This window comes from Orcinus orca, chromosome 1 (genome assembly GCF_937001465.1).
Source record: "Orcinus orca chromosome 1, mOrcOrc1.1, whole genome shotgun sequence".
Taxonomy (NCBI): Eukaryota; Metazoa; Chordata; class Mammalia; order Artiodactyla; family Delphinidae; genus Orcinus; species Orcinus orca.
Genome location: NC_064559.1, coordinates 178,486,000 through 178,513,427, shown reverse-complemented (window position 1 = coordinate 178,513,427; position 27,428 = coordinate 178,486,000). Strand labels below are relative to the sequence as shown.

General features: G+C 36.7%; 1 protein-coding gene and 1 long non-coding RNA gene across 7 annotated transcripts in view; one reads left to right on the top strand and one right to left on the bottom strand.

Moving 5' to 3' along the window:
- Positions 1 to 27,428, top strand: part of LOC125961419 (uncharacterized) — a 208,657-nt gene that overhangs the window by 54,624 nt on the left and 126,605 nt on the right. The gene's annotated exons all lie outside the window — the stretch shown is intronic.
- The window catches only part of FOXJ3 (forkhead box J3), a 130,821-nt gene that overhangs the window by 19,748 nt on the left and 83,645 nt on the right, over positions 1 to 27,428 (bottom strand). For 3 of the 6 annotated variants that reach the window (XM_012531833.3, XM_049699140.1, XM_033421973.2), the window contains 4 exons: positions 15,534 to 15,635; positions 7,263 to 7,391; positions 4,854 to 5,028; positions 1,212 to 1,628 (listed from right to left, as the gene is read on the bottom strand). In XM_012531833.3, coding sequence (XP_012387287.2) covers positions 1,212 to 1,628; positions 4,854 to 5,028; positions 7,263 to 7,391; positions 15,534 to 15,635 — 823 coding nt within the window. The remainder of the gene's footprint in view (positions 1 to 1,211; positions 1,629 to 4,853; positions 5,029 to 7,262; positions 7,392 to 15,533; positions 15,636 to 27,428) is intronic. The other 3 variants (XM_033421976.2, XM_033421975.2, XM_033421977.2) reach the window with 3 other exon arrangements.

Below are 27,428 nucleotides of genomic sequence, written 5' to 3'. Positions count from 1 at the left end.
GATAGCAAAAGTTTGAGCTGGCCTTACTTCTGATATTGGCCGATCCCAATTCAGTTTTACAAATGGATTCAAAGCCAATATATCATGCATTGGGGCAATCTGCTCTGTGAGACAGGCAGGAAAGGTATTATTTCCCTGCATTTTACAAACAAAAGAAATTGAACCTAGAGAGGAGGCATGACTTAGCAAGGCCACTATGATGAATCCAAGACTTGAAGCCAGCTGTACTCTGCACCATTCCAAGAGGCCCCATTCAACTTGTAGTCTATGTCTGTGGTACCCTCTGGAGTTCTGCAGTGCAGAGACTGCCTGGTCTGTGAGCAATGTCAGTTAAGCATCTCACCAGAAACCATCAAGACCTATCTTAAGAGCAACAGACATTTTTTTTTCTTTTAAAATCAGGGTATGAATCTATCATTCTAAACGAAATACTTGGCAGGAATATGCAAAGAAAGAAAAAGTGGGAACATTCACTGAATACGTAATGCAAGGTACTAGACTGGGCATTTCATATTTTGTATCCTCAATATGATCCGCATAACAACACTGTATACCAGTGTTGTTCTACAGCTAACAAAATAATAAGACCAGAAGAGTTAATGCACCAAAGGTCATAAAAAGCCATAATGAGGATTCGAATACAGGTCTTTCAGACATAAATCTATACTCTTTCTTCTATATCACACTAAATCACAATAGATTGCAGACAGACTGTGCATTCCACTCTTCTTTCAAACGCTCACAAAAACACTTGTTTTCCAGAAGGACAAAAGAGTTAAAACCAAAACCTGCAGGGGTTGCTGAGTTTGCCTATGTTACCACATAAATTGTAATCAAGACAATATCCAGGGGCTTCCCTGGTGGCACAGTGGTTGAGAGTCCGCCTGCCGATGCAGGGGACGCGGGTTCATGCCCCAGTCCGGGAGGATCCCACATGCCGCGGAGCGGCTGGGCCTGTGAGCCATGGCCGCTGAGCCTGCGCGTCCGGAGCCTGTGCTCCGCAATGGGAGAGGCCACAACAGTGAGAGGCACGCGTACAGAAAAAAAAAAGGTGAATCTATAGACTGAAGGACTTAACAACTCTAGGACTATGGCAAGGAAACACAAAAGAAGATGGATAAGAAAAGTACTGGTAGAAAATATATATAAGCCCCAGATAACAGATCCAAATTCACAGTTAGCCAAACACACGTCAGAAGACAAAAACTTACCAGAATTACAGGATACCTGTTGTGGGGGAGGGGGTGCCTGATGTGTTAACGTCTGGTGCTGATGGTTCGGATGGTGCTGTACGTGCTGGTGTGGAGAGGGATGCTGGGGGTGAGGGGACTGGAGCTGGCTGTGTTGCTGCGGGTGTGGTGCTGGGTGCTGGGGACGCTGTGGATGCTGTGGTAAACCATGCGGTCGATGGGACGGATGTGGAGACGGCTGTGTGTGCATCTGGGGGTGGGACAGTGAGACCTGTGCAACCGAATTACTGCCTGTGGTGTTGAGGCCACTGCCATGATTGTTGGTCAGGCTGCTTTGGTTGCTGTGTGGGTGAGAGCTCACTGTACTGCCGGGAGAGTGCTGATAGGAACAAGAAGTGTGGGACTGCTGGGAAGATTCAGAAGGGATGTTCATCAAACCTGAAAAGAGACAAAGCAAGATCACTGATGGTCAGATTTCAGTTATACCTTATGACAAACATTTGCAAAATTATTTACAGAGCAAAGGTATATGCTGTCAGGAAGCGATTTTGGTTCAGTTTAACAAGTACTGATAGTGTATCCACCATACCCTGGGGCTCTGGGGCTACCAAGAAAAAACATCATTCTCTGCCCTCAAGTAGCTCGTGGTCCAGTGGAAGAGACAGACACTTGAGGAGATTACGTCCAACACTGTAAATACTAAGGCAAAAGTATACAGAGGGTATACAGGAACTCTGCTTCTTCCCCGTTTTACCTAGGAAGGGGCTCTGAATACAGAGAAGCCTTCCTTGAAAAGGCAATATCTGGGTTGAGTCTTGAAAGATGAGTAAAATGTTAAGGGAGAAGTGGGAGAGGTGTTGGGTCACATTGAGGATGGTTCTCTATAGGTCTGAAGACCTTTGACAAAAGAGGAGGGTAGAAATAAAGCCCAGTTATTTCTGATCTCTTTCTCTGACTACTCCAAAAACTTTAAGTCCAAGATGGCTAGAATCCTTAAGAATAAGCAAAACGAAACAGCCATCTCCACTGCTCTTTTTCATTACTCTTATGGAACATTCTTGAGACAGACACAGTTTAGGGATTAAGATTACATATTTCTTAACACCAGAAAAGAGGAACTAAAATCTCTGCACTATAATTTACACATTTGGTAACTCTGGAGAATTATTAACCGCTCCAAGCCACAATTACCTCAATTATAAATGGGTATGATAATAGTACCTGCTTTGTAGAGTTGTTGTGAGGATTACATGCCATGGTACAAGCGCAGGCTGTAGCCTTAGCTCAGTAAATATTAGCCACTATGATGATAATGATGATTAGGCCAGAAGTGCTTAATGTTAAAAATAATGTATGTTTGGTTTACAGGTAGACACTCACTTTAACAAACCTTATTGCAACATGTGGTTCTATATAACTACACTATTTTCATATCCCATAAGATAACATATAATGTTTTGCTGAACCAAACACAAAAAAGTTTTACTTGAATGAAATGAAAATAAAGCCCCATACCACACTGTCAGTCAATAAAAGAATCAAAAATTTTAAACAAAAATAAAAGTATTCTCATACTTGTTATTAGGAGTAAAATCATATCAGAGTACATTATAAGATAATCTCAAAACATAATAAATTAAGGTTTTATAGGTAGAAGTGTTAATAAGAGTGCTTGCCTTAACCCTGGGAAAAATGTCATTTACAGGGAATCTATAGGGTTACTACAATAAGATGAAAGAAAGCAGTTATTTCATTATCTATTTCCAATAAAGTCCTAACATTTTAAGAGGGCACCCAGATATAATCTCTACCAACATTTTTTTTTTTTTTCGGTACGCGGCCCTCTCACTGTTGTGGCCTCTCCTGTTGCGGAGCACAGGCTCCGGACGCGCAGGCTCAGTGGCCATGGCTCACGGGCCCAGCCGCTCCGCAGCACGTGGGATCTTCCCGGACCAGGGCACGAACCCGCATCCCCTGCACCGGCAGGCGGACTCTCAACCACTGCGCCACCAGGGAAGCCCTCTACCAACATTTTTAATCCCAAATTGTTTTTAAAATAAAACAAAACATCTTTTAGAAGCCCAGTATGTAAAACTAATAAATGTAAAGTTGTTTTCTGGGAAGCCATGAAAAGGAACCTGTTAGGTCTCCCTCTTCATCTGCACCCTTCTCTCTGAAACCTCCAGAAAACCCAACAGCTCCAAAGAGAACAATTTGGAAAGCACTGATCTAGTCTAATCTTCTTCACTGTACAATGGGAATGCTTAGGTCTAAAGAGGTGAAGTTAACTCAGTTGACTTGATGGTAGAACCTGGACTAGAACCCAGAATTCCTATCAATATTCTTTTCTTTTTTTTATTAGTATAATGAAATAGCATTATGGGTTTCAGAAATTGTCGCCATTGTTATTTCAAAGCCAGTATTTTTCTACTATGATCAGCAAAGCTGGATCTGCTTAGCAAAGTCTTAGTTGTTTTTTTTTTGTACTTTTATAGAAAATTTAATATAAAATTTGAGAAAATACACGACACTTTAACCAGAAAACCAACTTCCTAAACAAACTACTGATATTCATCAATATATATAACACTTACATATAACATTAACTTTCATAATATCTGACAATGATGTGTATTAAAATGTAAACTCGGGGCTTCCCTGGTGGCGCAGTGGTTGAGAGTCCGCCTGCCGATGCAGGGGACACGGGTTCGTGCCCCGGTCCGGGAAGATCCCACATGCTGCAGAGCAGCTGGGCCCATGAGCCATGGCCGCTGAGCCCGCACGTCCGGAGCCTGTGCTCCGCAACGGGAGAGGGCACAACAGTGAGAGGCCCGCATACCACCAAAAAAAAAAAAAAAAAAAAGTAAACTCTTTAAAGGCAGGGATTTTTTGTCTATTTTGTCTACTGCCGTGAGGTAAACCCTCTGAGTTGGGGTGTAAGTAGTCAATCTGCCAAACAAAGCAATGCTTCATTGTTTGAGTTCCCAACAATTTCTGGCTAGTGTTCGTTCTATGGTGGAACAACGAGACACCTTGATCCTATTAAATGACTCTGATTAAAATTAAACCAGCAGCTAATAGGACAGTAATACATAATAGCAACAATCTAGCATTTGGTTGAGATAATAGTACATCTCAACCAGTATCACTTTTAGTGTTAAATCTGACTTAAGTATGTTGTACAAAATAATGACCACTAACTAATGTGTTCACTTATAAGTGCCGTACATGAAACTGCAAATTTGGTGCTACCATATTCCAAAAGTTATCTCTTTGCTAACAGCAGTCAGAACAGAAAAGCAAGGCACATCTATTCTTGTGGTGCAACATTTACCACTCAAACACTTCACATGCTAGACATCACTAATTAATCATGGCAGTCTTTCCCACATGGCATAAATGCAGTGTCGGAATCCTTTAACACAATGCTTCAGGACACCACTAGTAATCAAACGAAGTAGGCATGCATGAAGAGATAGATTTATCTGCCATTCTTGTGCTATGATAAAAATATATACAGACTATAGTAAAGGCACAAAGAACCTTCAGTCCTTATCATGATGGTAATGTTCTAAGATTAAGGAACTATAACAGCTGCGATGTGAAAATAATTCTTTAAAAAATTTCAATAAAAAATTACAAAAGAGGTATTAAAAAACTCACCTTGTTGACTAAGTGACTGCTCAAAAACTGACTTATAAAGGCTCCGAAATGAGGCACTGAGATCTTCAAAATTATATTCTGAGAAAAGTAGTTGTTTGTCTCGGTCTGAAAGGTTGTACTGTGGCTGCTGTTGAGGAGTTAATGACTGAGAGACTGGTTCTGGATGATTTGTCACCTAACATTGAAGAAAAAAACTACTAATTTAGTAGCTCTATATCAGAATTGGTTTATTACATATGATATAAAACTGAAAATATCAGAACAGTTATTAGAATTCAAAGGAATTAACTTCCCTGTCTTTGGCTTTCCTATCGTCTGTTAAGTTGGGTATACATAAAAGGACAGACCAAAAGTTGTTAACTTAGGTCTTGAAGAATCTCAGAAATCTAATCCAACCTCCACATTTCACAGTAGGGGGGAAAATTCAAAGTTAAAGGACCTTCCCAAGGTCATAATAAGTGATAAGCTAAGCCTGGAACCCTTCCAGTTTCTGTGGAGTCTTCATCTTGATTTCCACAGAAGCAATTTCATCTCAAACTCACTATACTCTGAAACTACTAACATTTCTCATTCATTTATTCAATTAATCTTTAAGTATTTAAACTCAAATACTGTGAGTCAGGTTGTATGGCACTGCCCAAAGCAGCAAGGAACTTCAACACTCCTAACTCTTCACTGTAGGTAAATTTTTCTTTTTTAAATGAAACTTAAGGAAAGTAAGAAATGAAGGGTAAAAGACAAAGGAGATTCTGAGAAAAACAGAATAGATCAGGGCCTCGAGCTATGCAAGGAAAAAGAGCACCATGAACACCTAAAATATAAGAATTATCTCTGAAGACAGCACAACTAGAAATAAAATAAAACATGATCAGCAATATATCTTAAAGATCATATCAAGCAGTAACAAACTACCATTGGTTTAGTGTTTTGAAAAAATTAAGATATGAACACTGGCTACAGATTTATGCAGCCTTTCAAAATGATGCTCACAAGGAGTCTACAATGACATGGAAAAATATGAGTTTTGTGTAGGGGAATGGCTCCACCACTGGCACATGACTTCATCATTACTGAGTACTTTAATTCACCACCTGATCAGCTAAATATGTAATTTTTTTCAGGAAGGGTGCATGAAAACAAGGGTAGGATGCTTTCTAAACTCTGTGTATCAAAGAATTAATGTCTTTTTCTTGACTTCACAACTGAATGAAAATTTGGTGGGCCTAATATTTATAATTCCAAATCTATTCCCTTGACACTCTGTATAAAGTGCTCCATCATTTTCTGGCATTTAGTATTATGGAAGAGAGGTATGATTTGTGTTTCTCTGAATGTACCTTATTTCTTCTGCTAGAGTATCTATGATTACTTCTGAAATTTAAAAATTTGTCATGATGTGTCTAGATATAGTTTTTTTCCCATTAACTTTTCTTAGAACTCAGTAACCCTTTTGTTCTCTATTTCTTCTGAAAACTGCTTCTGTACCAACTATTTGGGGACACCTATAATTCGCAATTCTCCATATCTATCGTATTCTTTTACATAATTGGTATTCCTTTATCTGTTTCTTCTGCATTCTCGAAAAATATTTAAAATTTTTTCCCCCAGAGCACTGTTAACAGTTTTGCGTTGTCTTCTTTCTCCTACATTCAAGGTGAGTTTTAAAACTGCTCTCTGAATTTCTGTTTTCCTCGTGTTATTTTCTTATTTCAGGTCCCCCATCCCCCTTATATCTTTTCTCTGTGTAAAGTTTTTACCTATTATTCATCTTGGAACAGGGAGAGATGTGATGAGATCAAATTTATACCATGAACAGTGTGGTGTATGGCTCTCTCGGGCTCTGTTCTGTCTACCCAGGAGGACAGGTGCAAGATGATTTGAAAAGAAGTATCAGATAAGGGAAGGGTCAGCACAGGAGCAAAAATACTCACACAGGTCCCTTTATAGCATAGCTTTGTTTTCCAGACCCAAACTGAAAATACAAGACTGGTTAACAACTGAGTACCAGGTCATCCTAAGCTTTGGGGTTTGTAGAATCCCCTTCTTAGATCTGCTTCTGGAAAACTAGGTGATATACATATCCTCTAAGCTCTTTTACCAAGGACTGTAAAATATCATTAAACACAGCTTTAGAAGACTAAAGTAAAAATTCTTTTCCTATTCCAATTGTGTTTCACTTGGACAGAGAACAGATGAAGTAGACCAAAATATATAACATAGTACAACAATATATTTGTATCTAACTTGCTAAAATATAATAGAAATCTGCTCTACTTATCTAAGCTAATGATCAATTTGATCAGTGAGAAATATACATCTTCACTTTTTATTTGTATTTCAATTACGTTTGGTTCCATTTTAAGCTCTAAATGAGTACTCAACAAAGGAGTTAACTTCACCAAGGCTTACCGGTGTGTAACTATGCACACTTCCAACACTGTTCAAATTAACAGATGCCAAACTCTGATCTGAGAGACTGTTGTTAAGGCTACTGCGTGGGCTATCACTACCATCCTGATCAGTGTTGTACAATGTTACCTACAAGGAAAAGAACAGCAATATTTGAATAAGTAGTTCCTACTCTAAAAAGTACTTTTTAAGCAACTCTAGAAGAATACAACTAACCTGGTAGATGGAAGGAAAACAAAATGTTATTGGTCTTTCCTTTGGTGTTTACCTACCCCAAATCCATGCTCTACATCGCTCACTCCATGTTCACCATGAAATATTGATAATTTACTTTCAAACTAAAGGATATATCCCATCCAGAGGTATATAAATTCAATTTTCTAAAAGGTATAATTAGTTCATCGACATTTAATAAGAGGGAATTATAACAGATTTTTACTGTTAAATATTTCTATAATGCATAAACTTATTTTTACTCAAGCTTTAAGCAAAATCAGTTTTCTTCTTTAAAAATCTTAGGCATCAAAAAAAAAGAACACAAAAAATAGAATTTAGGCATCATAGTGTTTATAATATTGAAAACTGTAAACTGTCCAACACAATTGCAGAATCATAAATATGTGATCTGATTTTTAAAATAATAATAATATGCTAACATATGCATTAGACATGAAAGAACTATGTATCAAACTGTTAACAATGGTTAACTGGCAGGGGGCTGGGTATTCCTGAAGACTTCTGTCACTGATAGTGTATATTTTTACAATGCTTGAGTATGTTTATAATGTGCATTATCATTTTTAATTAGAAACAACAAAAAAGATATTTTTAAAACAGAAAACTAGTCTAAATATCCTTTAAAGTTCCATTCAGATGCTACTACCAATTTTCCTTTCTATGCTCCTACTTTCATGGGAAAAATTAATACTTTTGATTTTATGGTGTAACTAATTTTTATCAAATTTTTATCCACTACTAGACTGTTAGCAACTTGAGTTCCCCAATAAATAATCATAAGCAGCATAATGTTTTCTACTCAGTATACACATAAAAAATACTTGCTGAATTTAATGACCAATTGAGTTATTACCACCCTTCTGTCTGTGCTGAAAATGGGGTCATGCTCAATGCTCATTTGCCAAAAGAGGCCAAAACCTGGAAAACTAGGCATATATGCCTCAATACTTAAGGCAAAACCAAACTGTCTCACATTCACATCAGCTAGGAACAATTATGTGTCTAGGAACTAATAAGGGAAAAGAGTATAAGGAAATTGAGAGAAAATAAAACTATGGCAAAGATTTTTCTGGTCAATTATTTCCAGTGTAAATTTCATTTTTTAAAAAACTCAACCTTATGGGCTCTTAAGCAATACAATATCAGCAAATTACAAGCATCCCATGGTCATTCTGTTGGCTGCTCATTCTCTCCTGTGCATGCTTAGTTACCTATCAGTCAAGTCAGAAATATTTCCCACCATCTTAGACAAATCCTCATAGCAAGGAGGATAAGATTTTTATTAAAATGTAACATATTATGGAGAGGAAAATACACGAGTTGTTATAGTTTATTAATTATAAAATGGGCATACTCATGGAATCATGTAATCAATAGCAACTCTCAAACTTTGATCTTAGAACCCTTTTACAGCCTTAAATATTAAGGAGTCAAGAAGCTTTTGTTTGATATATTTATCAATAACTGGCATATTAGAAATTTAAAAAATTTTAAATACTAACTTAAAAATAACTATTACAAACTCAACTATATGTTAACAAAAAAAAATTTTCTCTCAATAAGTAAACTTAGAAGGGTGCCACTGTTTTACATTTTCGTAAATTTCAAAGCCTGCCCTAACAGGAAACAGCTAGATTCTCATATCTGCTTCTGCATTCCATCTGTTGCAATATGTTGTTTAGGTGGAAGTATAGAAAGAAAACCCAGCATCATATATACATATATATGTGTGTGTGTGTTTGGAAAAGGGAAGCATATTTTAATAGACTTTTCAGATAATTGTGGATAGTCTTTTTTGATACTACACGAAAACATGACAAGTGACAATTTTTTAAAGATTAGTTGCAATGTAAAATCTGAAACCATATGAATAAAATTTTCACACTCTTTTACATTATAATCCACTTTCCACCTCGGACTCTGAATGGATCATTTACCCACGCATGATTTTATAACATTATGCATTGGTCATTTGGAAAATATCATTCACTAAGTTATGCACATCTTCCAAATACTGACATATTTCATTACACAACATCAAAACATCACACCTGTTAACATTACCAATAATCTCATTGGAAAAGTGTGTAAAGACTGTGAAGCTACCAGACTCACTGTGGTGGATGTAAGTTTTCCGAACCTGTATGTTTTGCTTAAAAGCTCAAATTTTACCATTGGCAAGAGATTCTGTCAATTGTTTTCCTTTAAGTGAGAGGCTTACTTTATTCATTTTCAAGAAAATATCTGCCAAATACCCAAATCTGAATAATAGTGTCAGTTGTTCTTTCAAGTAAAATCAATGCTCCATGAACAAAGTGGCTAGTTCAACACAAATGCTCTTCCTTGAAGCAACCACTGTACCTCGGTATACACAGTTTAAGCGTTTTATGTGTACTTCCCATTTCACCATACAGATTCTTAAAAACGTTTACTCAAAGGTCACAATTTAATAAAATTATTTTTCCTGCATCACCAAGGATATTCTTAACTAGTATTTGTTTTTTTTAATCTGAAGGGTGTGTGGTTGTGAAGAACACAATGACTACTAGTACAGTCAGGTGTCACTGCCTTGACTTGTGCTAATGTTTACATATTATTGCTTTTGCTGCATCTGTGAAAACACAAAAATAAAGGAAAAGGCAAATAGCATTTTAGTATTATCATGGAATCCCCAAAAGGGTATTGGTTACTCAAGTGTCCACAGATCACAGAACCACTGATACAGAACATACCTGCACACCAGAAGGCCCACTCATGAACTCTCCCAATCATCATTCACCAGCCAGTCATTATCCATCCGCATATCTCCTGTTACAGGTAACCACCATACAGACTTCTACCATTAATGACTGGCTTCATACAACGTATATATATCCTTCTCTGTCCTTTTGCAGTAAATTTAGCTAAAGGATTATGTAAAGCTTTGTTGTGTGTTGCGTTAGCATCGGCTCTTAATCTTTTATTACTTCCTTCATTCCACTTTTTAAAACATATTTTATTCTTTTTCATCCATCTGAGAACTTTATCATTTATATTAAGGTCTCAAATCCATCTGAAATTGATTTTTTTTAACATCTTTACTGGGGTATGAAACTGATTTCTGTGCAAGAAAAAAATCTCACTTTTCTATTGATTCAGCACCATTTGTTGAAAGACATCACTGAACTCTGTTCCATAATTCTATGTCTCTATTCTTATGCCAATATTACACTTTCAATTATTGTAGGTTTACTCGATATTTGGAAGTATAAATCCTCTTTTATCTTTTTCTTCAACATTTTCTTCAACTACTGTTTACCATTTGGAGTCTCATTTATCTTTCAAAATCAGCTGGTCATTTCCTACTATCTTCCTTCCCCTAAAAAAAGCACTGTGGAATTTTGATTGGGATATTATATCTGTAGATAAACTCAGGAAAAACTGACTTCTTTACAATAATCTTCTCTATGAAAATTATATACCTAGTTATTTATACACCCTTTGTTCTCTCTCAGTAATTTTTTATAGTTTTCTGTGCAGAGTTCATCTTTCATTTAATCCTAGCTACCTCAGAGATATTGCGGGTTTGGTTCCAGACCACTGCAATAAAGCAAGTATTGAAATAAAGCAAGTCACATGAATTTTCTGGTTTCCCAGTGCATATAAAAGTTACGTTTACAATGTACTGTAGTCTATTAAGGTGCAATAGCATTATGTCTACATAAACAATGTATATACCTTAATTTAAAAATACTTTATTGGTTAAGAATGCTAACCATCAGCTGACAACACAGGGTTGCCACAAACCTTCAATTTGTAAAAAGCCCAATATCTGGGGAGCACAATACAGCGAAGCACAATAAAATGAAGTGTCTCTGTATTTGATGTTTTTGAATGCTAATGTAAGTATTACCTTTTAAATTGTATTTTCTAACTGTCCATGACTAATACACAGAAAAATAACTGACTTCTAAAATCCAACACTGATCTAATATTGACACCTTGGTAAATTCACTTATTAATTCCAAGAGTTTGTCTGTAGATTCTTTTGAATTTTCCATATGAATAATGATGTCTTCTGTGAACGATGGCTTTACTTTTGCCTTCCCAAATTTTAAACATTTTCTCTTTTCATAACTTTCATTTCTCCTCTCCTTGCCCCAACACTACTGTCATATATTTTACTTCTATGTGTTATAAACCCACAATGCATTTTTGTAATTTTTGCTTTACAGTTATCTTTTAAAGAGATTTAAATTTTTTTAAAAAAAGCTTTATATTTACCCACATAGTTACCATTTCTGGTGTACTTAATTGCTCTGTATAGATCCTGATTTACATCAGGAACTTCAATTACACATATTACAGGTTGCCTGAAGCTGTCCCCACAGCTCACTAATTTACTTTCTTCTTTCTTTTTTTTTTTTTTCGGTACGCGGGCCTCTCACTGCTGTGGCCTCTCCCGTTGCGGAACACAGGCTCCGGACGCGCAGGCTCAGCAGCCATGGCTCACGGGCCCAGGCGCTCCGCTGCATGTGGGATCTTCCCAGACAGGGGCACAAACCCGTGTCCCCTGCATCGGCAGGCAGACCCTCAACCATTGTGCCACCAGGGAAGCCCTTTCTTGCCTACTTTTGGATTAACCAAGGATTTATTATTTTTCCTTACTTGGTAATATTCTTTTTATTCTTGTAGTAACCTAGAGCAGTGGTTCATAAGGTAAGGAACTTGGACCAGTACGTGACCAGTATCTGAGAACATGTCAGAAACGCAATTTTTCAGACCCCAACTTAGACCTAGAGAATCAGAAACTCTCAGGGTAGGGCCCAGTAATCTGGGTTTTAACAAGCCCTCCTAGTTATTCTGATATATGCTGAAGTGTTAAGAATCACTGCCCTAGATTTTACCACATGCCCTTGACTTAGTACTTTTACCACTTCCCATACAATGCAAAGACATTAACTGCAATATATTTGCTAATGCTTTACTCTAGTATTGTCACATACTTTAACCTCTACAAGTATTTTAGACTCCAAAGCATTGTGTTCTATAACAGCACTGCTATTGTTTTAATCACTCGATACATATTTTTATTTACTGACATGCATACTCTTTTGGTGTTCTTCATTCTTTTCTGCACAGGATAATTTTCCTTCTATCTGAAAAATTAACCTCCTTTAATTTTTTAATACTGTTATTCTCTCACATTTTGTTTCTGTAAAAGCCTATTTACTTAACCTTCATTTTTCATAGAAATTCTAATTTTAGAATTCTGGATTGGCAGTTATTTCCTTTCAGCACTACAAAAATTTCATTCTGGTGGTATCTGACTTTTATCATTTCTATTCAGAATTCAGTGTGTTCCTTTGAAGTTGCCTATTATTTTCCTCTGATTTTAAGATTAAAAAAAATCCTTGTTTTTTAGCAGTTTGACTTTTATTTGCCTGATAAGGTTTTCTTTTAATTAGTCCTTCTTGGGGTTCTCAGAACTTCTTGAATCTGTATTGTGTTATCTTTCATCAGTCTTAGAAAATTCAAATATTGTTTCTTCTCTATTCCCTTTTGCTTCTCTTCTGGAACACTAATGACAAGTTTGTTAGATCTTTTCCCTGTATCCCATTTACCTCTTAAGCTTCTCTGAATTTTCCATTCTTTTGTTTTTCAACCTGCATATTTTCTATTGACCTATCTTCCAGTTCACTGATTCTCTCCTCTGCTGTGTCTAATCTGCTGTTAAATCCATCTATTTAATTCTTAATTTCAGTTATTATATTTTTCAGTTCTCTTGATTCTTCCATACAGATTCCAATTCTGATAAATTTTCTATAATTCATCTATTTTCTTCAACATATTAGTCATAGTTATTTAAAAATCAATATCTAGATCACTTGTGGATATGTTTATACTATCTTTCAATCTTGGCATTTAATTATTTGGTCTTGTTTCTTGGAATGTCTGAAAATTCTGACTGAAAGTGAGACCTTACTTATGAAAACTTGCAAAAGCTCGGGATATGTTATCTTCCAGAAAGGATTTAGTTTTCTTTTGGCAAGTGGAATATTAGCATACCACCCTAATAACAGTTTGCGACTGGTGTTATTTTGATTTGCTCTTACGTATAGAACATAATCTTTCTTAAGTATCAATTTGTAAAACTGGGGTGTTTACCATGGCTCCCTCTTTAAAGAACTACAACTTTTGTCCCCCCCCACCTCTGTGAGACTGCTGAATTCTGGCTAGTGAAAAATCCACATGATTTGCCTGTGTCTGAGTTGAAGCACACACAGGTTAGGGATTAGCAAATGCCTTAACTGGATATCGCTTGCAAAAAGTTGAGGTAACTTCTGAGATTCCTCAGGATCTTGGTCCTTAAGCCCTGGCTCTTTGGTAGCCTCATACTCTCATTTTTACATCCCTAGCTCAGTGACTGCTCTAGGTTGTAGCTTTCTGTGCAGCCTCTATGCCATGCACTGAGAAGTGGGAAATGTCCCCAGGGAAAACATGTAGGGCTTATCTCAATGTGCTTCCCTTTTTTCTGAGATCTTTGCTTCTTAAGTCCTGCTTGTCTTTTTCTCCAATGCCTTTCTTTTTTATTGGTGGGCAGGGTGGTAATTTTATATAGATAGGGAGAAGGGTTAATCCGATACTAGCTATTCTATCATATCTGAAAGCAGAAGTCCCAAAACTCCAGTTTCTTTATTTAGTCACAAAGTCCCAGCATTACTACTTTCTAATTGTTTCCTAATAGCCACAACTGTCTATGTTTAGGCCTCAGTATCTCCTGCTTGGACTATCGCAAAGAGCAGTACTGGATACCTCTGATTCCAACCCATCTATTTCACTGGAAATTCTCAAGTCTAGCTAGGTATCATTATGGATGATTTTTAAAAGTACAGATTCCTGGGCCCTACCCACAAGGATAAAGTAACTGATTTGGTAGGACTGCAATGGGATCTGGGAATTACTACCACCACCAAACACACGTACACACTAACAACCCCACCCCTCCCTCAAGTGATTCTGATGGAATCAGTCCATGTATTGCTATTTGGGAAAAATTATCACTTTACACCTCAGTTGCCAGTTTCCTATCTAAATTGGAATTCTGATTAGTAACTCTGATTATAATCTGTCTTCTATCTGCTTATTCAATACCTTTTATCAATACAAAGATACTACGTATATTAGTGCAACTGAGTATGTATACATGTTTGTGTTTTATGTGTGTGCACAAGAAAGTAGAAGAGTGAGATTTAAAACAAAAAAAAAGAGCAACTGAAAGCAAGGGAGATGGGGAGAGGGTAAAAGCAAGACTGACAGACCGTATGAGTACAAGAGTGAGAAATATTACGGCTTCAAGGTGCTCATGATGGTCTAGTAAGGGAGGAAATAGATGCACAGAACTGAGATATTTTATGAACCTCCCAGAGCCTTTTTAGGGTTTTGAGATATGAGATTAAGAAATTACCTTGTAAAGAAGAGATATTTGTACCCTACTAGGTATCTAATGAGTTAGCACAAAGTTCTGACCCTTGCTTCAATAACAAAAACAAAACAAATACTGCAGCAGACTACCACATACTACACTTCTGGGTATGTACCTAGACTTGAATATCATGAAAGAGGTTGACCACCGTTCTAATGGACTCTGAGTTTGTCTGAATTATTTACTTTACTGGATTCTGTTGACGCCCTGGTTATTTGTCAATCTCTTTTTAAATCACATATTTAGAGGGGTAATCAATGATTTTGAAACAAATTGATTCAATAAAATGCTGGACTCAAAAATTCAATGGGATTGGTAGTGTCAAGAATTTAGATTTAATATAGAGCTTCCCAATAAGCATCTTCCAATTTTTCTAGAGAATTATTTATTTACCTCTAACTTGTGTAAAGCTAAAAGCATTGTGGATTCAGCTTTCAAACTGCCATGTATGGTTTGGTCAAATTTATATCATCTTTAAATTCAACCATACAGAAATCTACTGTTACTATAAAAGCAAATTAAATGTATTACTCAATGACATTTCAAAAGTGTTCAAAAAATAGAATTACTTTGTTAGTCACAGTGTTGATTGCCAGAGTTGGAGAGGCACTTCCCGAAATAATACACTCCATTCCCAAAGAATCTGAATCTATGCTATATGGAGTTGAGGCCTAAAATACAAGAACAAAATAAATAATTATTAGCTCATAAAACCACCAACTTTAACACAATTTTAAGTTATTTCATCAAATTCTCCAACATCCAGTTTTGTGCTTTGTTTCTGAAAATAAACTTAAAATCATTACTGAATTCTCTTCTACTATATTTTATTATGCTACTAACCTGATAATCACCAAGTCCATTGGTATGGCTACTCCTTACCAACTCTTTTAACTGGCTGTGGGATAGGTTTGCAAAAATTAGAGATAAACTTCTGGGGTGGAGACGACTAATAATCGGGTAACACTCATTCTCCCCTCTTCTCCCTTTTAGCAATAGATCCCTGTAGTTATCAATGCATCTCTAGCCAGCTAAAGACCACCTTTTCCAGACTCATTTGCAGCTAGCTGTAGCCATGTGATTAAGGTGCAACAAATGGGATGTGAGGAAGAGTGATGTGTGCAACTTCTGGGTCATGTCTTTGAAAGGAACTTGCTTGCCCTCCATCCTCTTTCCCTCTTATTGCAGGCCTGTGACACAGATGTGCTGGTGGTGATCCTGCATAACCAGAAAGCTGAGGGTAATACCCTGGGGAACACCATAAAGATAAGATTAGAAGGAAACATCTGAATGACCTTGTGGAACAGAGCTGGTTATCCATCTGATTCACCTCTCAGCTTGGACTTTAACCTAAGAGAGAAATAAATCTCTCTGGTTTAAGCCTTTCAGATGTAGTTTTCTCTTCCTTTGTCTGTTAATGCAACTGAACAATATCCTAAATAACACAATTTCATATACATTGTTTACAAAGCTAACATGGGTGTCAAAAATCAATATAGGTTTTCTACATTTAGAATTCTGGATATAGATTGTGACAACTCCTTTCTCTCTCTCAAAAGAAACAGTAATTTCACTGAAAAACATTTCTAAGGTTGATTTATTTATCACTTAATCCCTTGGCATGAATTTCTTTCATCAGATAATCCAAGAGGGTAGGGAACAGACATCTTGAAAAAAGGAAAAGACAAGGGTCACCCCAAGAAGGTAGAATCTAGTACTTACGTGCTGGGTACACACTGAGAGTTAGGTGAACATGGAAAAGCACTTCAGAAATACAAATGGAAGAACTACAAAGACAGCTCTGTCTATGCCCCAACTTTGGTGTCTGCCAATTTAGCTACAATTTATGCCCCAACTTTGGTGCCAGCTAATTTAGCTAAATTAACACAAAAGATTACTTTAGAAACCTGCAAATCTCATGTTCCTCTAACTCAACTCAGTCATCTCGCTCCAGACTACTGGTTCACTATCTAATTCTCACTCCTCCCCACTGGTAACAAGAAGCAAGCCTGTGTTGTGTGATTTCATGCAAATTACTCAACCTTTGTACTCTTTTCCTCATGTATAAGAGGATTATGCCACTTCCTTTAGAGGTCTGTAAAGAGCATTAATGAAATAATTCATGTAAAGCACTTAGCATAGTACCTGAAATGCACAGCAAGTGCTGGCTTCTATGATGACTACTAACATGTATATACTACTGATGCTGAGAACCTACTGATAGAGAGGAATATTCAATGGTGATTAATGAAAAAGGAGACAGCTTTGGTATGCGGCACTGCATTCCCACAAGACCAGATTCACAGCTTTAGCTAGAAAATCTTTTAATTAGATATTCTTCATGGACACTAAAAATCTGGTACAATCAAGAGAATAAAAGACATTCACAGAAAGACAGACAAGATGAAAAGGCAGAGGGTTATGTACCAGACGAAGAAACAAGATAAAACCACAGAAAAAAAACTAAATGAAGTGGAGATAGGCAACCTTCCAGAAAAAGGATTCAGAATAATGATAGTGAAGATGATCCAGGACCTCGGAAAAAGAATGGAGGCAAAGATCGAGAAGAAGCAAGACATGTTTAACAAAAACCTAGAAGAATTAAAGAACAAAAAAACAGAGATGAACAATACAATAACTGAAATGAAAATTACATTAGAAGGAATCAATAGCAGAATACCTGAGGCAGAAGAATGGATAAGTGACCTGGAAGACAGAATGGTGGAATTCACTGCTGCAGAACAGAATAAAGAAAAAAGAATGAAAAGAAATGAAGAAAGCCTAAGAGAGCTCTAGGACAACATTAAACTCAACAACATTCGCATTATAGGGGTCCCAGAAGGAGAAGAGAGAGAAAGGACCCGAGAAAATATTTGAAGAGATTATAGTCGAAAACTTCCCTAACATGGGAAAGCAAACAGCCACCCAACTCCTGGAAGTGCAGTGAGTCCCACACAGGGTAAACTCAAGGAGAAAAATGCCGAGACACACAGTAATCAAATTGGCAAAAATTAAAGACAAAGAAAAATTATTGAAAGCAGCAACGGAAAAACGACAAATAACATACAAGGGAACTCCCATAATGTTAAGAGCTGATTTCTCAGCAGAAACTCTACCAAGCCAGAAGGGAGTGGCATGATACACTTAAAGTGATGAAAGGGAAGAACCTACAACCAAGATTACTCTACCAGGCAAGGATCTCATTCAGATTCGATGGAGAAATCAAAAGCTTTACAGACAAGCAAAAGCTAAGAGAATTCAGCACCACCAAACCAGCTTTAAAACAAACACTAAAGGAACTTCTCTAAGTGGGAAACACAAGAGAAGAAAAGGACCTACAAAAACAAACCCAAAACAATTAAGAAAATGGTCATAGGAACATACATATAAATAATTACCTTAAATGTGAATGGATTAAAGGCTCCAACCAAAAGACACAGGCTTGCTGAATGGACACAAAAACAAGACCCATCTATATGCTGTCTACAAGAAGCCCAGTTCAGACCTAGGGACACATACAGACTGAAAGTGAGGGGATGGAAAAAGATATTCCATACAAATGCAAATCAAAAGAAAGTTGGAGTAGCTATATTCGTATCAGATAAAACAGACTTTAAAATAAAGACTGTGGGCTTCCCTGGTGGCGCAGTGGTTGAGAGTCCACCTGCTGATGCAGGGGACACGGGTTCGTGCCCTGGTCCGGGAAGATCCCACATGCCACAGAGCGGCTGGGCCTGTGAGCCATGGCTGCTGAGCCTGCGCGTCCGGAGCCTGTGCTCCGCAACGGGAGAGGCCACAACAGTGAGAGGCCCGTGTACCGGAAAAAAATAATAATAAAAAATAAAGACTGTTACAAAAGACAAGGAAGGACACTACATAATGATCAAGGGATCAATCCAAGAAGAAGATATAACAATTATAAATATATATGCACCCAACATAGGAGCACCTCAATACATAAGGCAACTGCTAACAGCTCTAAAAGAGGGAATTGACAGTAAAACAATAATGGTGGGGGACTTTAACACCTCACTTACATCAACGGACAGATCATCCAAAATGAAAATAAATAAGGAAACAGAAGCTTTAAATGACACAATAGACCAGATAGATTTAATTGATATTTATAGGACATTCCATCCCAAAACAGCAAATTACACTTTCTTCTCAAGTGCACACGGAACATTCTCCAGGACAGATCACATCCTGGGTCACAAATCAAGCCTCAGTAAATTTAAGAAAATTGAAATCATGTCAAGCATCTTCTCTGACCACAACACTATGAGATTAGGAATGAATTACAAGGAAAAAACACAAACACATGGAGGGTAAACAATACGCTACTAAATAACCAAGAGAAGACTGAAGAAATCGAAGAGAAAATCAAAGATTACCTAGAGACAAATGACAATGAAAACACAATGATCCAAAACCTATGGGATGCAGCAAAAGCAGTTCTAAGAGGGAAGTTTATAGCTATACAAGCCTACCTCAAGAAACAAGAAAAATCTCAAGTAAACAATCTAACGTTACACCTAAAGGAACAAGAGAAAGAAGAACAAACAAAACCCAAAGTTAGCAGAAGGAAAGAAATCATAAAGATCAGAGCAGAAATAAATGAAATAGAAACACAGAAAACAATAGCAAAGATCAATAAAACTAAAAGCTGGTTCTTTGAGAAGATAAACAAAATTAATAAACCATTAGCCAGACTCATCAAGAAAAAGAGGAAGAGGACTCAAATCAATAAAATTAGAAATGAAAAGGAGAAGTTACAACAGACACTGCAGAAATACAAAGCATCCTAAGAGACTACCACAAGCACCTCTATGCCAATAAAATGCACAACCTGAAAGACATGGACAAATTCTTAGAAAGGTATAATCTTGCAAGACTGAACCAGGAAGAAATAGAAAATATGAACAGACCAATCACAAGTAATGAAATTGAAACTGTGATTAAAAATCTTCCAACAAACAAAAGTCCAGGACCAGACGGCTTCACAGGTGAATTCTACCAAACATTTAGAGATGATCTAACACCCATCCTTCTCAAACTCTTCCAAAAAACTGCAGAGGAAGGAACACTCCCAAACTCATTCTATGAGGCCACCATCACCCTGGTACCAAAACCAGACAAAGACACTACAAAAAAAGGAAATTACAGACCAATATCACTGATGAATACAGATGCAAAAATCCTCAACAAAATACTAGCAAACAGAATCCAACGACACATTAAAAGGATCATACATCACGATCAAGTGGGATTTATCCCAGGGATGCAAGGATTCTTCAATATATGCAAATCAATCAATGTGATACACCATATTAACAAACTGCAGAATAAAAACCATATGATCATCTCAATAGATGTGGAAAAAGCTTTTGACAAAGTTCAACACCCATTTGTGATAAAAACTCTCCAGAAAGCAGGCAGAGAGGGAACCTACCTCAACATAATAAAGGCCATATACGACAAACCCACAGCAAACATCACTCTCAATGGTGAAAAACTGAAAGTATTTCCTCTAAGATCAGGAACGAGACAAGGATGTCCACTCTCACCACTATTATTCAACATAGTTTTGGAAGTCCTAGTCATGGCAATCAGAGAAGAGAAGGAAATAAAAGGAATACAAATTGGAAAAGAAGAAGTAAAACTGTCACTTTTGCAGATGACATGATACTATACATAGAGAATCCTAAAAATGCCACCAGAAAACTAGTAGAGCTAATCAATGAATTTGGTAAAGCTGCAGGATACAAAATTAATGCACAGATATCTCTTGCATTCCTATACACTAATGATGAAAAATCTGAAACAGAAATTATGGAAACATTCCCATTTACCATTGAAACAAAAAGAATAAAATACCTCGGAATAAACCTACCTAGGGAGACAGAAGACCTGTATGCAGAAAACTTTAGACATTGATGAAAGAAATTAAATTGGTACCAACAGATGGAGAGACATACCATGTTATTGGATTGGAAGAATCAATACTGTGAAAATGACTATACTACCCAAAGCAATCTACAGATTCAATGCAATCCCTATCAAATTACCAATGGCATTTTTTACGGAACTAGAACAAATCATCTTAAAATTTGTATCAAGACACAAAAAACCCTGAGTAGCCAAAGCAGTCTTGAGAGAAAAAAATGAAGCTGGAGGAATCAGACTCCCTGACTTCAGACTATACTACAAAGCTACAGTAATCAAGACAATATGGTACTGGCACAAAAACAGAAACATAGATCAATGGAACAAGATAGAAAGCCCAGAGATAAACCCATGCACCTATGGTCAACTAACCTATGACAAAGGAGGCAAAGATATACAATGAAGAAAAGACAGCGTCTTCAGTAAGTGGTGCTGGGAAAACTGGACAGCTACATGTAAAAGAATGAAATTAGAACACTCCCTAACACCATATACAAAAATAAACTCAAAATGGATTCGAGACCTAAATGTAAGAGCGGACACTATAAAACTCTTAGAGGAAAACATAGGAAGAACACTCTTTGACATAAATCACAGCAAGACCTTTTTTGATCCACCTCCTAGAGTAATGGAAATAAAAACAAAAATAAACAAATGGGACCTAATGAAACTTCAAAGCTTTTGCACAGCAAAGGAAACCATAAACAAGACGAAAAGACAACCTACAGAATGGGAGAAAATATTTGCAAACGAATCAACGGACAAAGGATTAATTTCCAAAATATATAAACAGCTCATGCAGCTCAATATTAAAGAAACAAACAACCCAATCCAAAAATGGGCAGAAGACCTAAACAGACATTTCGCTAAAGAAGACATACAGATGGCCAAGAAGCACATGAAAAGCTGCTCAACATCACTAACTATTAGAGAAATGCAAATCAAAACTACAATGAGGTAGCACCTCACACCAGTTAGAATGGGCATCATCAGAAAATCTACGAACAACAAATGCTGGCGAGGCTGTGGTGGAGAAAAGGGAACCCTCTTGCACTGTTGGTGGGAATGTAAATCGATACAGCCATTATGGAGAACAGTATGGAGGTTCCTTAAAAAACTAAAAATAGAATTACCATATGATCCAGCAATCCCACTACTGGGCATATACCCAGAGAAAACCATAATTCAAAAAGACACATGCACCGCAATGTTCACTGCAGCACTATTTACAATAGCTAGGTCATGGAAGCAACCTAAATGCCCATCGACAGACTAACGGATAAAGAAGTTGTGGTACATATATATAATGGAATATTACTCAGCCATAAAAAGGAACGAAATTGAGTCATTTGTTGAGATGTGGATGGATCTACAGACTGTCATACAGAGTGAAGTAAGTCAGAAAGAGAAAAACAAATATCGTATATTAACGCATGTATGTGGAACCTAGAAAAATGGTATAGATGAACCGGTTTGCAGGGCAGAAGTTGAGACACTGATATAGAGAACAAACGTATCGACACCAAGGGGGGAAAACCACGGTGGGGTGGGGACGGTGGTGTGCTGAATTGGGTGATTGGGATTGACATGTATACACTGATGTGTATAAAACTGATGACTAATAAGAACCTGCAATATAGAAATACAAACAAAAAAAAACAACTAATACTAAACTTTCTTTGGGTTATTTGTATGGAAATATGTTAATATAAATGTTTCATACATTACATGAAATTTCTAAAAATTTTATATGTTCTGGTATAATGTTATAAGTCATAATTCTAGTTATTACTTTAAGATGTATATCTCAGAAATAACTAAATTTCCTTGTCAATTGCATTATTATGAACTTTCATCAAATCTTTAACCGTGGTCATTTTTAAGTCTTGTCATTTACAGACAGTTCTGGGTGTACGCTGATGCTTTTGCAAAAATGTTCCTATAAAAGGGTTTCATCTTCAAGGAATTCATGGAAAAAACTCTGACAAGTACAGGTTTCTGGTAACTGACTATACTGCTGAACTGAATGAATAAGCATTTTCAGAACTCTAATAGAAAACTGATGAACTCATAAAAGTGCTAACAAAAGATCAAGATAAAAAAAATTAATTACATGGGACTGAGTGAACTGATGAGGATGATTATAATTTTTGTGACTTTGTTTAAAAAAAAAATCCCACAAGGACTCAGAGGCAAAAAAATATACAAATCAATTTTCACTGCAAAGTAAAGGAGCTGTTACAGTGGAGGATTACTGGACTGAATGTCAATATTATGACATAGTATGAGTGTGTTTCGTGTTTGGTAATTGCAATCATTGTTGCTTTTGTTGTGGTCATCCATTTACAATGCTTGGTGTCAGTTTATTTATCTCTTGTAAAAATAAAATACAGTGTAAGAGAAAAACCAAAAAAACAAGAGAATAAAGGACATTCTCTTTACATGCACTGATATGCTCAATAGTATGGTATATATTTTTATTTGTAGATACACTGATTTGATGTTATTAATAGACAAGTAGCCTGATTAGGAAAGTTAATTTAACTTGCAATCTACAGATCCCAAAATGTATTTGAATAACTGTTATTACTGCAGCCAAAACCCAAATTCTGGACAAAGAAAAGTATCAATGAATCTAATCTAGGTGGCATCACTCAGCTTATGAAAGATCATTTCTGGAGTTTCCTCATACCTCATGTCAAAATCCTACTCATTCAGTTTCTACTTCCAGAACGGTAGTGTGACACCTACCTTCTGCTGATAACTACCAATTTGGGGTGGGGGAAGCGGTAAGGGACATGGGATGACAACTAGCTGAGGAGTCTGATGGATAAATAAAACAGGCAGATTGTGGAGAGAAGGCAAAATTTGGGAGAGACCTGCTTGAATTTCCTGTTTTGCTGTAGCTTTTTCCCAAGGTCAGGCAGTAGATGCAGAGTATGAGCAGCTAAAATTGTCTTTCTGTCAGTAGGAACTAGGGAAAAGAGCCCAGGTAAACACAACCAGCTACTAAAGAGAGAAAGGAATCCCACAGGGGATAAAGTCAAAAGAGATCCCCTAAAACTGTATACGAAACACTGCAAAAGTCTCAGGCTGACCCCTGAACCATGCATATGCAGATTAGAATAAGGCAGAAGCTTAAAGAATCAAATTGAAATTGGAACCACTGCCCACAGACGGTGAGAGAGAACTTACAGTTTGAGTCTAACATGGTTAACTGCCAGCTAAAATAAAAATACCAATATTTTACAGAAGATTATAACAGAACCCAGAGTCTCTATAACATTCATAATGTCCAGGATACAATCCAAAATTACCTGATATATAAGTAATAGAAAAATGAAACCCATTCTCAAGAGAAAAGATAATCTACAGAAGCCCACCACAAGAAGACTAAGATGTTGGAACTACGAGAAAAGGATTTTAAAGTAGCTATTATAATTATGCTCAGTGATAAAAAGGAGAAAAAATCTGAATGAAAATAACATAATAATAGAAATATCAGTGGAGAAATACAAAAAAATATAAAAAGAACAAAATTTACCAATGAAAAATATAATATCTGAATTTTAAAAGTCAACGGATAGACTTAATATCAGAATGGAGATTAAAGAGGAAAGAATCAGTGAACTCAAAGGCAGATCAACAGAAATAATCCAATCTAAAAAGCGAAAAGACTGATTCTTTTTAAAAAAGAGAGAAAAAAAGAAAAAGCCTCAGAAAGCTATGGGATAATCTCAAAAGGCCTAGCATGTATATATGAGTTCCAGAAGGACAGAAAAGAGAGAAAACAGCAGGAAAAAATATGGAAGAAATGATGACTGAACACTTCAGAAATTTACTGAAAGACAAATTTACAGATCCAAGAAGCTCAGTAAACCTCCATCAGGATAAATTAAAAGAAAAATCACACTTGGATATATCATAACTGAACTGTTGAAAAATAAAGGTAGAAAGCAGGCAGAGAATAATGGCATATCACATAAAGAAAAAACATTGATTGGAAAATGTCTGAATTTCTCATAAAAATAATGGAGGTCATTAGACAGTGAATATCGTTGAAATACTGAAAGGAAAAAAAAATACCTAGGCTGTATATCTAACAAAAATATTATTTAGGAAGGCACATTTTCAGAAAAGGAAAACTAAGAGAATTTGTTGCCAGGAGATCTACAACATAAGAAAGTTCATTAGGCTAAAGGGAAATTATAGCAGAGGGAAACTTGGACCTTGAGGAATGAAAGCACCAGAAATGGTAAATATCTATGTAAATTTAAAACACCACTGTTTTCTCTTAGGTTTTAAAAATCACGTTATCTTTATTTAAGGCAAAACTTATAACACTGTCTTCTAAGATTATCAGTATACACAGATGTAATATTATGGGGAATGGTGAGGAAAGGGACAAAGGAGACATATATGATTGGAAGATCTCTACATTTTATATGTACAATATTAACTCTGAATAGACTGCAGAAGGTTAGGAATATATACTGAAATCCCAATATATAAATATAAAAAGAGGTATACCTAAAAAGCCAGTAGATAAGAATACAAAAATATATCCAAACAATCTAAAAGGCAAGAAAAGTGGAAAAAAGGAACTAAAAATACAGAGTGTTACCAGAAAAACTGGGTTCGCCTCTTGGTGGGTGTAGAGCTAAAAGACACAACCAAGGCAAAGAGTGGGAGAAGGAACGATTTATTACTTGCAGCAAGTAAGGGGATCTTTCCCAAAGCAGCGTCTCTGCCAACAGCAAAAGTGAAGCAAGTTTTAAGCTAAGGGTACATGCATATTCATGAAGGGGATGGGGGTGGGGCCAGAGAGTCCAACCTTTACTGACTGAAGTCACTTGACTGAAGGGTCAGAAAAGGTCAACATCATCCTCCCTTAGGTTCCAGTTGATCTGGTACTTGAGCGCCTGCCAGAGGGGTTTAAATTCTGCAAAAACAGCCCAAGAAAGCACTCGGGATAGCCTTTGAAACAGAACTGGGAATGTTACAACTGATTTATTATCTTTGCTATTGTCACTTCTCATGACTGTTAACAGTTTGTTCTTTTGTTCTCTTAAAGATAATTATTACTGAGACCTGTTCAAGAGCAAGCATTATGGCCAGGCTTAGATCACAAAATGGCTTAGGCCAAAAATGCTTTTTCTTATGTCAAGAAAGCCATGTCTGGTTCTCTTTCTCTGGGAACCCCCTACCTGCTTATGAGATATCAAACAGAAAACAGTATCATTAATTACATTAATAACAATATCGATAATTATGTTAGGTAGCTAGTCAGACAGGAGGGGGTCCCGCCCCACCCTGGATGGTTCATCTTTCCCTGCCCCACCTGGACACTGGTGATTGGAGCACACCCAGAGTCCTCCCTCTGTGGTCAAGGACCACCACTAGGTTCCCAGCCATATCAGGACCAAGCAAGATGAAACCACCAGCACAGGTTGGCGCAGGCACACCAAGACCTAAAAGGTGACTCAAGGTAACATAGGGTTCATTATGCTTTATAGGTAATAAATTAGCATTACAGTTTTTGCATCCCCGCCCCCCTACCGTGGGTTTCACTTGGGTGCTTATGAGTAAGCACCTGCGCACTAAGAGAAAAGTGATATAACCTAAAGCTGTCAGTCAAATGATGCAAGACACGGAGGAAACACCACTCTAAAAAACCCAACCCTACCCCATCATGAGGCTGCTTCTCATTTCCAGACAGCCCGCTTTCATCCTTTCTCAGGAGTGTACTTTCGCTCTACTTAACAACACTCTTGCTACTTAAAACTGTTCTATGCCTTCTCGACTAAATTCTTTCCCTCAACAAGGGCAAGAACTGAGGAAATCACCCATTTTGCCGGTGACAACTGCATTAATGTTGATGGTCTAAACACTCCAATAAAAAGGCAGAGATTGTCAAAAAGATGTTAAAAAAGCAAGACTAAGCTAAATGCAGCCTACGAGAGTCACAACTTCAAACGAGACTAATAACAGAGCTTCAAGATATATGAAGCAAAAACTAACAATTAAAAATCAGTAAAGAAAAAGAACACGAATAAATTAGTAAATGCCTTGATCTAATTGATATTAGAGAACACTATATTGAACAACTGTAGAACACATACTCTTTTCAAGTGCACACAGACATTCACCAAGATACAGCACATGCTGAGTCCCAGCACAAGTCCCAATAAATATGTACAGACTGAAATGAAAAAAAATATATATTATAAAACAGTAAGATACCTAGGAAAACCCAATATTTGGAATATTTGGAAAAAGTAATTCATGGGTCAGAGAAGACTCAAAAGAGAATTTTTTTAATATTTTGAATTAAATGATAATGAAAATGCAACATACCAAAATTTGTGAGATGCAGTTAAAGCAGTGCTTAGAGGTAAACCTACAGCTTTGAATTCTTATATTACAAAAGAGGAAAGGTCTCAAATCAATTATTTAAGCTGGAAACTGAAGAAGCTAGAAATATTAATAAGAAAAACTGGTAACTAGAAAGAAGTAAA